This window comes from Oryx dammah, unplaced genomic scaffold (assembly GCF_014754425.2).
Source record: "Oryx dammah isolate SB20612 unplaced genomic scaffold, SCBI_Odam_1.1 HiC_scaffold_21, whole genome shotgun sequence".
Lineage (NCBI taxonomy): Eukaryota > Metazoa > Chordata > Mammalia > Artiodactyla > Bovidae > Oryx > Oryx dammah.
Genome location: NW_024070205.1, coordinates 33,750,796 through 33,762,995, shown reverse-complemented (window position 1 = coordinate 33,762,995; position 12,200 = coordinate 33,750,796). Strand labels below are relative to the sequence as shown.

The following is a 12,200-nucleotide window of genomic DNA, read 5'->3' as shown; positions in this document are numbered from 1 at the left end:
CCCTTTGCACATGCTTAGTAGCTGCAATGGCCAGTGGCTGATTTTTAGGGTTAGACCATGCTGCAGAGGGTTTGACTCTGAAATAAGACCATGTGGGATAAGCACACAGTGCCCTGTGGGTGCCCGGAAGGTTAGAACTATTGCTATCGGCAGGTGTTTCTGGAGTGGTCCAATGGGGAAGACAGGTCCAAAGTCAATTCAAAGGCCCATCCCAGGACAATGGGATTGAAGAGGGAGTGATTCATTTGGAGTTTGGATGTTCTGAGATCCATGGGCCTTCCGATGTTCTCTGTATTCGACTTGGGCCTTCGACAGTGGGCAGGGTGTCCGTAGATAGCAGACTGAGATGAGAAGGATATGGCAGGGGCAGAGGAACAGAACCAGGAAGGGCTGGGCCAGGGTCAGAAGCTCATTTCCGTCCCAGGAACCCCAGTGAGTAACAGAGGGAGGGGGTTGAGGTGAGGCGAAAGGGAGTGGTGGGGACTGTGGAGGGTGGAAGGGTGTGTGCCCATCTCAGGCAGACACAATCGGGGTACTGGAGCCATCAGGAATATGGGTCCGGAGCTGCCAGGCTCCTCTGGTTTGTTCATGGAAGCCAGAAATCTGGATTTTTATGTGAAATTTGACTTTTTAAAGTTGGCAACCAAGTCAAATTCTTTTGAAGCACTGTGCTCGGCCAAACAAAACATGTCTGCCGGCCGGCTTCTGCCCAGGCGCCCTGTCGGCCAGTTGTGGTGGAGACCGTGTTGGAGGAGAAGGGAAAACGGCATCGTGTGACTAAGATAGAGGGTGGGGGATGCTGGCGTGTGGGTTGGTCTGCCTGGCGGAGGGGCCCTGACTTTCCCGAGGAGGCTGGAGAGCCACAGAGCCCATGGAGGACAGAAGGCAGCTGGGCTGTTTCAGACTGAGAAAGAAAGACTCTGGCACCTTGGGATGGGTGGCAAGTTCTAAGTTCCAGGTCTGCCTGGAGATGGCTAAGGGCCCGCAGCCAGAGACTCGCACAGGCTGACTCAAGTCAGAGTGATATTCCCAGGTGGGGACCCTGAGGGGAGCAAGAGCAGGAGGTGGAGGCAGCCCCCAGGAGCTGCCCCACAGTCACAGCCTCTCAGCTCCAGGGCCGTTTCCACTGACTAGCTGCTCCTATGGGTCCCCTTGGTCTTACTCCCCATTAACAGGGACTCAGATACACAAGCAGATCTCATCTGGTTGAGTTCCCCAGACTGAGGAGGGTACATGGGAAACTCCCACAGAGTTGGCTGAGGTCTCCAGGTTCCTGGAAGCCCAAGTGACAAAGGGGATGCTGCTGGATGGTGGAGAATGGCCATGCTTTCCACCCCACCCTCAAGCCAGCTACATCCTGGCAGGCAGGGCTCGGGCAGGGCCATCAGGGTCCTCCTAGGGCTGTCTCCCACCTCAGCTACCTTTGCCCCCAAGCTAGAGTCAGGACAGGCGTCCTTGGCCCTTCACACAGCTGAGGAAGCAGAGATTCCACGAGGGATATCAGAACTGTGTTATTCTGTGAACTGAGTGAGGCGGGGCTGGCCTGAGAGTGCTGAGAGTTAGCGGGGTCCCTTCTCGGAACCCCAGGCTCACACTCACCAAGAGCAGACTGGGGAAGCAGACGCTTCCCTCTCGCCCTGGAAGCTTCAGGACACTGATGGATGGAGCCCCTGGTGCAGCTGTTCTTGCACACAGCCTCCTCCTCTCAACAACCCCCTATGCTGCTTTCCAAAGGGCCTTGCTGCCCACTGGGCCCCACATGAGCTCCTCAAGGCTTGTCAGGGTCACCAATGGGTCCCCAGGGCCAAGCTCAGGGCTAGACACAAGGTAGGCCCTCCAAGGACTTACTGTGTGTTTGCTGAGTGAATCCAGAGAACCCAGAAGACCTGGGATCCGTCACTGTTCCCTCTGCCAAGAGTCTGCGAGGGAAGGGACTGGGTCTTGGTCACCTGTGAGTCCCCAAGGGTCAGTCCATGAAAGGGGGCAGACACCCTACTCCGGTTGGGAAAGGGACCAGGGTAGCCTTTGGGAGAGGGACCTGGGCTCCAGGGGAAACTTCCATACCTGGGGTTCATCTACCCAGGACCCCCCAGCACCCACCTCCAGGTGTAATGGGGTCTGGGCAGGCTTAGGAGCACGCTGAGTCCCTTGAGAAAGTCTTTGCCACCTCCCCAGGGCTCTATTTCTGTAGTTAAAAGTGTTTTGTAATGATTAAGATGCTATCCAAGTACCTTGTGATGCTATTTACATAAACTACAAGATCAGGCAAAACTAATCGAAAGAGAGTTCAGGACCATCCCCTCAGAGGGGAGAAGCTGACAGCCCCCACGAGGGAGACTTCCACATCGGGGCTGGTGGTGCTCTACTTCTTAACCTGGGTGCTAGTTATTTTGCACGAATACGTTTTTGTGAAAATTTTATTGAGCTGTGTACTCATGAGAGCTGCACTTTTCTATACCTATTTATTTTACACTTTCATAACGTTTTTAAAATGCTAAACAATACCAAGATCATAGTAATAAAACAACGTTAGTCTCCAGGTCCCCTCCTCTTATGGAACCCTTACCCCATCCCTGACAGCATCTCTAAATGAGAAGAGAGGCCTCTGCTGGGGGTGGGTGGCAAAGGAAACCGGGAGCTGTCCTGACCTGCGTGCCTGTCTACAAGAAGGCATCATTTCCACTGAGATGGTACCTTTCGGACGAGGAGAAACAGCAGAGCTGTCTAAAATGCCTTCATTTCCACTTTCCAGGAGATTAAGAAAATGTCTCCCGATCACATCAAAAACAGAGGTGTTTTCTTTTGAGGTGGCTGGGAGGCTTGAGCAAGTGGGGGGAGCGGAGGGATGGCGTTTAGTCACACCCACGACTTTTCGGAGAGAGGGGGAGGGTGAGCCGCGTCCTCCGGGCTGATGCCCCGCGCAGCCGGGTGCAGGCTCTGCCCAGCGGGGCGCCGGGAGGAGGGGTGCGGGGGGCGGGGCGCAGGGTCCCGCCCCGTAGGCGGGGCTGCCACTCCGCTCCTCCCACCGCCCACCTGCCCCGCCCCGCCTCTCACAGCCGAGGGTCCCTCGGCCGCAGCGCTCCGGCCTCTCCCCAGGCACCCGGCCGGCGCCCGCCCCCCCGCCTCCATCGCGCTCGCCCCCCGCGCCGACCCGCAGCGCCCCCAGCCCCTCCCGCGTTCCCGGCCGCCCCACGCCTCCTCTATGGGTGAGTGCGGGGCCCCCTGCCCGGCCCGGCCCCGCCATGCAGGCCGGCTGGCCTGGCCGCCTCCGCGCCGGCTCGGGGAGGGGCGTTGGCGAGGGGCATCGCGGGCCGGTCGGGGAGTTGGTGGGCGTAGGGGGGAGATCAAGGACAGGGCAGGACCGGCTCCTTCCCCTCAGCAGGCGGGGGCTCATCCCGCCCCCTCCTCTGGGGAAGGCCTGCTTGAGATGGGAGGTAGACGCCGGTCTCAGAATCAGGGCTGTGGGGGTCCAAACTCTGTACCCATGTCAGGGCGCGCTTCGTCACCCCTTCCCCTGGCCCTGCAAGCTGGCCGGGGTGGGCAGCCCCTTTGCCCCCCTTCCTGTCCCCTCTGCTGCTGCACCCCAGGAAGAGGGGCAGCTTGGAGGGGCCCAGGTTCTGGGTCAAAGACGGACAGCTGGTGAAGGGACCACCCCAGGTTCTTGGGGGGGAGACCATCCCTAGAGGCTGCGATGTGGAGGGAAGGAGTAGGAAGGGATCTTGGACCCCTGGAGTCCCCCTTCCCGTCACTGTCTTGCAGGAATCCCCCAGGAACACTGGGGCCCCAAGGTCACTGAGCCACCCCCCCTTTCCCCTCCCCACCCCCCACCAGTGGGACACAGAGAGGGAGCAGTTCATTTCCAAAGATGTTTTCTCCCCCTGGAATCTGGATAATTTCCCTAGGGAGCTGCAACAAGAAAAGGGCTCTGCACACAGATTCCTGTGCAGATAAGTTGGCATTTAAAAGAGAAAGGGACACTGCCCTCCTTTGAAGGGTGCATTGAGGAGACCGCCCCACCCCGTCCTCCGGTCAGGAGGCTCCTGGGCCCTGGGGAGCCAGGGTGCCTCTGCCTGGGTCGCACCCTCCCTGGGCCCCGCCCAACTAGTAACGCTCCTCTCCTCTCCTTTGCAGAGGACCGGAGCCTGGAAGAAGAGAAGGGACTGCGTTGTCAGAACCCTGACTGCATGGACAAGGGCCGGGCAGCTAAGGTAGGGAGGCTGGCGGGCCTGGGTGCCTCTGGGGCAGAGGGGGCAGGGTGCTAACCACCCCCTCTATCCAGGCCCGGAAATCCATGGGGCCCTGGCAAGGGTGCAGCTGGCCTGGCCACAGTGTGGCCTGAGTTCAGGGGTGGGCAGGGCTGCAGGATGGCTGGTTTAGGAGGCAGAGGGGCTGACCTTGGTTCAGGAAGAGCAGAGTTGGGGGGGACTTCTAGAGCAGGGGTGCCTCAAAGCCCTTTCTTGCCCTGCGGTCCTTAGAGCCCTGAGGTGACAGGCACTGCTGCTCAATGTCACTGATGAGGAAGCTGAGAATCAGCAAGCAGAGACACCCCCCACCCTGCAACCAAGGTTCCGTTCCAGTGCCCCATGGGCACTCTTCCTGGGCCACCAGGCCACTCTTCAGGCCTGGGCATGGGTCAGGGACACTATGGGACTTTGTGGCAGTGACTGCAGGCCTGGGGATGAGGAAGGGAAGAAGGGGCCCACGGTTCTGGAGTGTCAGGACTTGGGAGGTAGGAGTGGACAAAACAAGAGGGATACAGATAAAAATGATGGGGGCCTTCTGCCTGGTCTGTGCTGGGCCCTGTGCCTCATGTGCTGTTTGTGGCAGCTCTGCTGGGAAGGTGTGAGTCGTTGCCCTGTTTTCCAGATGAAGATACCAAGGTTCAGAGACGTCCTGTGACCTGGGCAAGGCCCCACAACTCAGGAGAGACTGAGCCAGGGTTGGAACCCGGGTTGGGCCCCTCCCCGCACACATTTGAGGGACAGTAGTGGTAACTGCTGCAACTCACCTTGTCACCCTGAGCCCTGAGGACTCTTTATCTCCTCCCTCTGGCCTTCTTGACAACTGTCCCGTCATTATTCTCATTTACAGTGGAGAGGTAGCGGGTCACCTGAGAACGCATCTTTAGGATGCGGGAGAGCTGAGATTCGAACCCAGAACCCTGATCTGTGTGGTGCCAGAGCCCTGTTCCTAGCCACTGTGCAGCTCAGCTCTGCAGCTGCAGGAGATTAAAGATGCCGCCCCGTTACACCCTTCCACCCGGACACAGCCGCTTACATTCTGTACAGGAAGACCATGGCTGGAAGGAACGTGGAGGGCTGTTCTGGGGGTGGGGAGAGGAGGGGGAGGCTTCCAGTTGCCGTGGTCACCGGCAAGGGGGCGGCTGTGATGTCAGATGCAATCTGCTGGCACGGATGGTGCCTGGCATCAGGGCTCTGGTGTTGGCTGGCTGCCTCTCCCCCATATGGGGGCTCCTGGCAACAAATTGGCCCGTTACCCTCAGTTACATCCTGCCAGGGGACTGTGAAACCTTGGGGCCTCTGCCTGACCCAGAGGGATGGCAAAGGGGGCAGGCCACACTGACCCAGCCTCTTCTGTGGGCAGCTGCCCCTCAGGCAGGCCCATAAGCTGCCATAAGAAGGGGCAGGGGTGAGGCCTATGAGATGAGAGTTGGTGTCAGAGTGCCTAAGGGCCTTCTGCAGCCTCCAGGTCTCAACTCCAGCCCAGACGTGGGCTGCCTGCAACTCAACATGGCTGATGTTGGCATCAGCAGCAGACAGTCACCCAGCCTGCAGGGGGAGAGCCCTAGTTCTGTCGCTGGTGGCACCCGCTTTGGGACAGGTGATACAGACTTGGGCCACAAGGATGCCTGAGCGATCAGAGGCAGAAGGTCTAGTCAGGGAAGACATCTTGGAGGAGGTGACCTCTGATGGGAGTGAAAAGGTGGACATGCATGCATGCTAAGTTGCTTCGGTCGTGTCCGACTCTTTGTGACCCCATGGACTGTAGCCCGCCAGGCTCCTGGTCCCCAGAAGTCCATGGGGATTCTCCTGGCAAGAATACTGGAGTGCGTTGACATTTCCTCCCTCAGAGAATCTTCCTGACCCAGGGATCAAACCCGTGTCTGTTAGGTCTCTGGCACTGACAGGCGAGTTCTTTATCACTAAGCCTGAAAATGTGGACAGGCAGAGCAGAAGCCAGGGGCAGTCCAGGAAGGGGGGACTGCCACAGGCAGAAGTGCAGAGGCAGGAAACAAGGGGCAAGAGGCAGGTCTTGCCAAGGGTAGGAGCAGGCAGGAGCAGAGGGTCAGAGGAGGCGAATGACACCCAGGTTGGTGAGAGAGGAGCAAACAATATCCTATTGTTGATGATAAGAACCACCAGTGACCAAACATGTTTATGTGCCAGGCAGGTTGTCAGGCCCTCATGCTTGTTTCACTGAACTTTTGTGAGAACCTTAGAAGAAACGCATTATTATCATTCCTATGTGAAACATAAGGAAACTGAGGCTCAGAGAGACAAAAGAACTAGCCCACGTCACACAGCATGACTGGCCAAGCATAGCCTGGAATGAGATGGAGGGCCTCGTTCTTACTGTCCTCCCCAGCCATTCTAGGAACCGCTAGCAGGATGTGACTAGCGTTTTGAAGGAGATGACATCATTCATTCATTCACCAAATCAGCCTGAAGCACCTGGCGTGCCAGGCCCTGTTCTAGGCCTGGAGATCTCCGGGGAACAAAGGTGCTCCCCTCCTGGAGCTGACCCCAGGCTCCCAGGGAGGAGGAGGGAAGTGAGGACTTGGGTTTGTCAGACTGGCCCCCCCGCCGGCTGCCCTGGGGAAGGGCCATCTTTCAACCAGGCTGGACCCTTCTGCTTCCGGGCCCACCCTTGAGGGTTTTTTTTGTGTGTGTTTGTCTTTGGCTGCACTGGGTCTTCATTGCTCTGGACGGGCTTTCTCTAGTTGCAGAGAGCGGAGGGCTCCTCTTGGTTGCACGGGCTTCTCACTGCAGTGGCTTCTCTTGTTGCAGAGCATGGGCTCTAGGGCTCACAGGCTTCAGTAGTTGTAGCACACCGGCTCAGTAGTTATTTGCACAGGCTTAGTTGCTCCTCCACATGTGGACTCTTCCCGGAGCAGGGATTGAACTCGTGTCGCCTCCATTGGCAGGCGGATTCTTAGCCAATGCGCCACCAGGGAAGTCTGAGGATTTTTGTTTGTTTGGTTTGGTTACATCTTTGTTTTTATTTATTTTTGGGTGTGGCACGTAGGATCTTAGTTCCCCAACCAGGGATTGAACTGGTTCACCCTGCATCGGCAGCATGGCGCCTTAACCACTGGACTGCCACAGACGTCTCCACCCTTGAGGTTTTATTTGAGCCTCTCCTGGGTGCTGGGGCTTTTGAAATGGATCAGCCACTCCACTCCTCCCTCCTGTTCCTGGAGTTCACTCTGGGGGAATGGAGATAACCAGGATGGACTTCCTGGAGGTGGCTGCTGGTGTCCAGAGAAATGAGGGCTTATTAAGATGGAAGAAAGTTGAGTAGGGATGGGGATGGATATTGCGAATGGAAAGAGTGAGTAGGGCTCAGGGGATGGGGAAAGGTAGGCAAAACTGAACAGGGAGCATCCTGAGGTCCAGGTGAGGTGTTTGAACTATCTGTCTTGGGGACCACGGAGGGAGGTGGTATCCCTACACTTCCCCAAGAGGAAGATGTATAGAGTAGGGGACCTTCTGGGTGGTCCAGTGGCTAAGATTCTGCGCTCCCAATGCAGGGATCCCGAGTTTCATCCCTGGTCACAGAACTAGATCCCACATGCCGCAACTAAGAGTTTGCTTGCCACAGCTAAAGACCCCACGTGCTGCAGTGAAGATTGAAGATCCTGTGTGTCGCAACCAAGACCTGTCACAGCCAAATAAATAAATGAATATATTTGTAAAAGATGTATGGAGTAACCCACACCTGGGAACTTCAGGGTCGCAGCCTACCCCTTTTCCAACTGCAGGACCCTGGGAAAGTCAGTCTACCTCTGAGCTTCAGTTTCCTCATCTGGAAGCTGAGGCTTCTAGAGTTGTGACAAGAATTAAGAGGGCTCACCTGTGGAGTGCTTAGCAGAGAGTGTGGCTTGCTGTGGTGTTCAAGAGGATGCTAGCTGTGATCATGTGTGTATCGTGTGTGCAGGGGGAGAGAAACCCCTAGGCTCCCAGCATGCCCTCCTTTCCCTGAGATCTGAGACCACCTTGGTTCCATCCTAGACCTGACCAACCCCACCCAGCCAGACGGCTGTATACTGCACAGCTATCCTGTCCCCAGGGCAGGTGTCCTGTTGGGGACCCAGAGGAAGTGTTTGCTCCCTCCCTCCCAAAGGGCCAGGTGACGACCTGGTGGGTGTCCCCACCCTCCTGCAAGTTAACCACAGGGCAGAGTCCCTTGATCTGGGCATTCTGATGGAAGTCTGCACAGGGCACCTCCGGTCACAAGGGGACACAGAGAAGGGCTGACATTGGCCTAGGGAACCGCCTTTGAGGGGATGGAAGACTTGGGGTGTTTGTCCTGGAGATGGGACCCTCAGGGCATCATCCTTAAAGGTATCAGTTCAAGCAGCCACTGTGTTCTTAGCACCTACTGCGTGCCAGGCCCTGCCTCAGTGCTTCTCCATGGGGACCTCATCCAGTCCTCACCCCCACCCTGTGCAGCAAGGACACGCCATCTCCATCAGAGCAGGACACTGAGAAAAAGAGAGGGGAAAATCACTTGCCTGGGTCTGTCTCAACCAGGTCTGTCTGTCCTCAGAGCCCACCATTTCTAACGAACTGTCAGGAGGAAAGGAGCGCCCGGCGAGTTTTTCTGCAGGGCTCCCAAGGGCCCTGGCAGGGAGGTGGACTTTGGTTCAGTATAGGTAAGAGTCTCCAACGGCTGAAGCTGTTCTCTGATACATAGGTAGTGAGCACCCCATTGCTAGAGGCAATTTAAGCAGAGAGTGAAGATTGGACTTGATGACCTCAGACTTCCCTTCCAGCTTAACACTGGGCTGTGAGGTGGCAGGGATGAGTCGGTAGGGGTGGTGTCTATGTCTAGGGGAAGGCTTGTCAGATGAAGACCAGTGGACACAGGGCAGAGGAAGGGGTGGGTCTGAGGTCCTTGTGGAGAAAAAGTGGGCAGGATGTGGTGAATAATGCAAGAAGGAGTCACTTACTCTCCTGAGCAATGGTTTGGGGGCGAGAGGTAAAGGCCAGGCACCCTTGAGAATGGCCAGATTCTGGGATCTCTGGAGGTAGCTGGTTCTTAGAGATGCTGGTCAGCTGTAGATCCGGGGCAGACCAGTGTGTGACTGGAGAATGGGGCAGGACTTGGGAAGCACTGTAGGTGGAACTTTGGGGCTTTGGCTAAGTAATTTGGAGGGGGAAAGTGAAGGTCTGGGGTGCCCCGGAGGCCGGGACAGAGGACTCACCACATGCCACCGGGCCAAGATGAGCTACCCTGGTGTGGACCAGCCCCAGGGAGGTCAGCGCTGCCAAGGACCGTGACTCCCATTAGGAGGGGGCTCCTGTAGTCTGGAGGGGGCCTGATGGAGCTGATCTAGAGTTGGGAAAATGCAAGTAGGTCTGAACCAGGAGGCTGGGAGTCGGGGGTGGCAGTCCTATCATGCCAGACTCCCTAGGGAAGGGGGTAGGTGTGCTTGGGGCGGGGTATCCCCAGACACTACCACTACCTCAAGTCCTGAACGGTGAGTTATTCTCAACTCATTCTGCCAGGAACCACCGAAGGGCGGGATGGGCCCCTCTTTCAGGACTTACTAGGCGTGGGCCAGGAAAAAAGAGGGAGGCACGGAGCTAGGCGGGTCCGTTTCTCAGGCGCCGCGGAGGGCGCAGTTCAGAATCCAGCGGAAGCCAGCCTGGCTTGGGGCGATTCTCGGGGCGGGCAGGGCCTGCGGGTGCCTCCTTCTGGACCCCGGGGGGCAGCGTTCTGCCGCTGGCCCTGTCCGGGGTCGGAAGGGCGAACTCTTTTTTTAAAGCCCAGGTCAAAGATAGCAGGTTTTGAACTTTCTGCAGGTCTGTAAGGGCAGCCCCCTTAGGGACAGTGACAACGGCCTCCTTACCTCTGTCCGCAGCGCGGACCCTAGGTTACCCCCAAACGCCGGCCGGCCCTCCAGCCATCCCCTGGGCCACGGGGTGGGGTGCCCGGAGCTTCCCGGGAGCGCAGCCCCTCCCCGGCATAGCCGGGCGCGCCGATGGTACGTCTCGGCCCGCCCAGGTGGTAGCGCCCGCGCCGGCCTACCGTAATTCCCCTACGACCCGCGCCCCCGCCGGCGCAGAGCGGACCGAGCCCGCCCCGCGGTTCCTGTGGCCCTCGCTCTACAGGCCCCTCGGAGCTTTGGCAGCCTTGACCCGAGCCCTAGCCACTGGGGAGGAGACCCATGTCCCTAGGTGAGTCTCACGGGGAAGTTCAGAGGGGGGGTGGGTCCGGGAGCCAAGACTCCCCCTGAATTAATAGAAGCCCGGGGCGGGGGGAGCAGGAGGGATATTGGGGGTAGGGGAGGGCGAGAGTCCCAGCCCTGGGCCTGCAGGTGGCCGTCGATGGGCGCCACTGGCTCTGCTTCCACTTACTTGAGGGTGGAATGGGCTCCAGCGCCCGCCTCCACAATGACTCTAGGGTGGGGTCGGCTGGGATAAATGGCCATGAGGAGTCTGTAGGGCCCCAGCCCTGGTGTGAGGGCTGCTGGTGGGGCGAGGGGTTCCGAAGGGGATTTGGCGAGGCTTGGATACGCGGTTTCGGCGACCTCGCCGCATCTGGGCGTCCATGACGGTCCGAGGGGAAAGTCCTCTCGATGCCGGCAGGGGGCGCGAGAGTCTGCACCTCGGGCCGCCTGGGTCTGGCCTGGTCCTCGCTGGGGAGAAGGGGAGAGAGAGAGCCAGAGGATCCATTGGTCTTCTAGAGACCCAGGGGCCAGGAGAGACCCTGGGCCGCTCTGATGAAAGACAGGAAATGGAGGCCCAGGGGCCTCGGACCCTACCGATTCCTCCAGTTTCTTCCCCAGGCTTGGAGGGCTCTGGGAGGATTTGTTTCACTATTCTTCTGCTCCTTTGCCAGAGTCCAGATACACATTTGAACCCAGCAGCCATCCCTAGATAGAGAATTCTAGAAAACTGGCCAGTGCCCTCTTTGCACAGTAGGGAAGGGTAGGAGGTAGGTAGGTGAGCCCCAGAAGCAGGTGTGCAGCCCAGGCCTGTGCCCTCTCCCCGATTCCCTCCCAAAGAGCCTTTTGTGTGGCTCTGAAACAAGAGGTGCCTGGAGAAGTTGCAGGCTTCCCAGTTGGGGTCTGGGGCTCCAGGACACATTTCTGCAGGACCAGGGCAGGGGGCAAAGTTCATGGACCACACAGCTTCTCCTTTTCCGCCTAGTACCCACTGGTCCCAGCTGGTTGGCTCTCTGGGGAGGAAGAGGGCTCACTGGCTTCCGGACTTGGTGGCTTGGAGCTGGCCTGCGGAGAGGTTCTCTACACCCTTACCATCTTCCCAGCACAGGGCAGGTCCTTAGAGCAGGCTCTGCCTCCAGGGGGACCCCAGAACCTGAGAACAAGCGGTGAGGCCCAGGCCTAGGGGAAGGGAGGAGCCAGATGGGCCGTTTGGAGAGGAGAGCAGCCTGGCAGAGCCAGCTCCTCCCTGGCTAACATGCCAATGCATGCAGCCTCCACCCCTGGATTTCCGAGGTGCCAGATGGAGCCTCAGGGCTGGGAGCCTCTTAGGGGAGCTTAGCTTGGGTAGGGAGCCCCTGGGCAGGGGTGTCCCCCTGGCCAGAGAGTCCCAGCTCCTGGTTCTAGGCCAGTCTCCTGTGGACAGAGCACAGAGATGGCCCCAGACCTGTGACCTCCCCTCTCCCACTGCAGACCAGGCTGGGGCTCCAAGCCACTGTGGGGAAGGGGAGGCCCACAAGCCTCTGCTTTTCTGGGGCTGGGGAGGTGGTGCAGGGCGGGAGTGGCAGGGGGCTCCTGCCTTGGAGACTCCATTATTCATCAGCCATGGCATCTGGTTTCTGGGTATCAGTTTCAACAAGCCAGTCCTGACTCATGAGCCTGGAGCTGGGGCTGGGCTAGGGAGGGGCCCCCTCCTCAGGGAGTCAGGGGCTGGGACCTTTTGGGCCTGCTCACGGGCTATTTCAGCTCCCTATTTAGCAAGGTGGGAACCTCGAAGCCTGCCGAGGCC

At 58.5% G+C, this 12,200-nt stretch overlaps 1 protein-coding gene across 3 annotated transcripts in view; it reads left to right on the top strand.

Moving 5' to 3' along the window:
- The first annotated feature begins 3,058 nt into the window (after positions 1–3,058).
- PLEKHG5 (pleckstrin homology and RhoGEF domain containing G5) overlaps positions 3,059–12,200 on the top strand; it is a 30,530-nt gene continuing 21,388 nt past the window's right edge. Inside the window, exons 1-2 of one of the 3 annotated variants that reach the window (XM_040263295.1) lie at positions 3,059–3,206; positions 4,132–4,208. In XM_040263295.1, coding sequence (XP_040119229.1) covers positions 3,203–3,206; positions 4,132–4,208 — 81 coding nt within the window. In that variant the 5' untranslated portion in view covers positions 3,059–3,202. Of the gene's footprint in view, positions 3,207–4,131; positions 4,209–10,320; positions 10,425–12,200 lie in introns of those variants that run through there. The other 2 variants (XM_040263297.1, XM_040263296.1) reach the window with 2 other exon arrangements.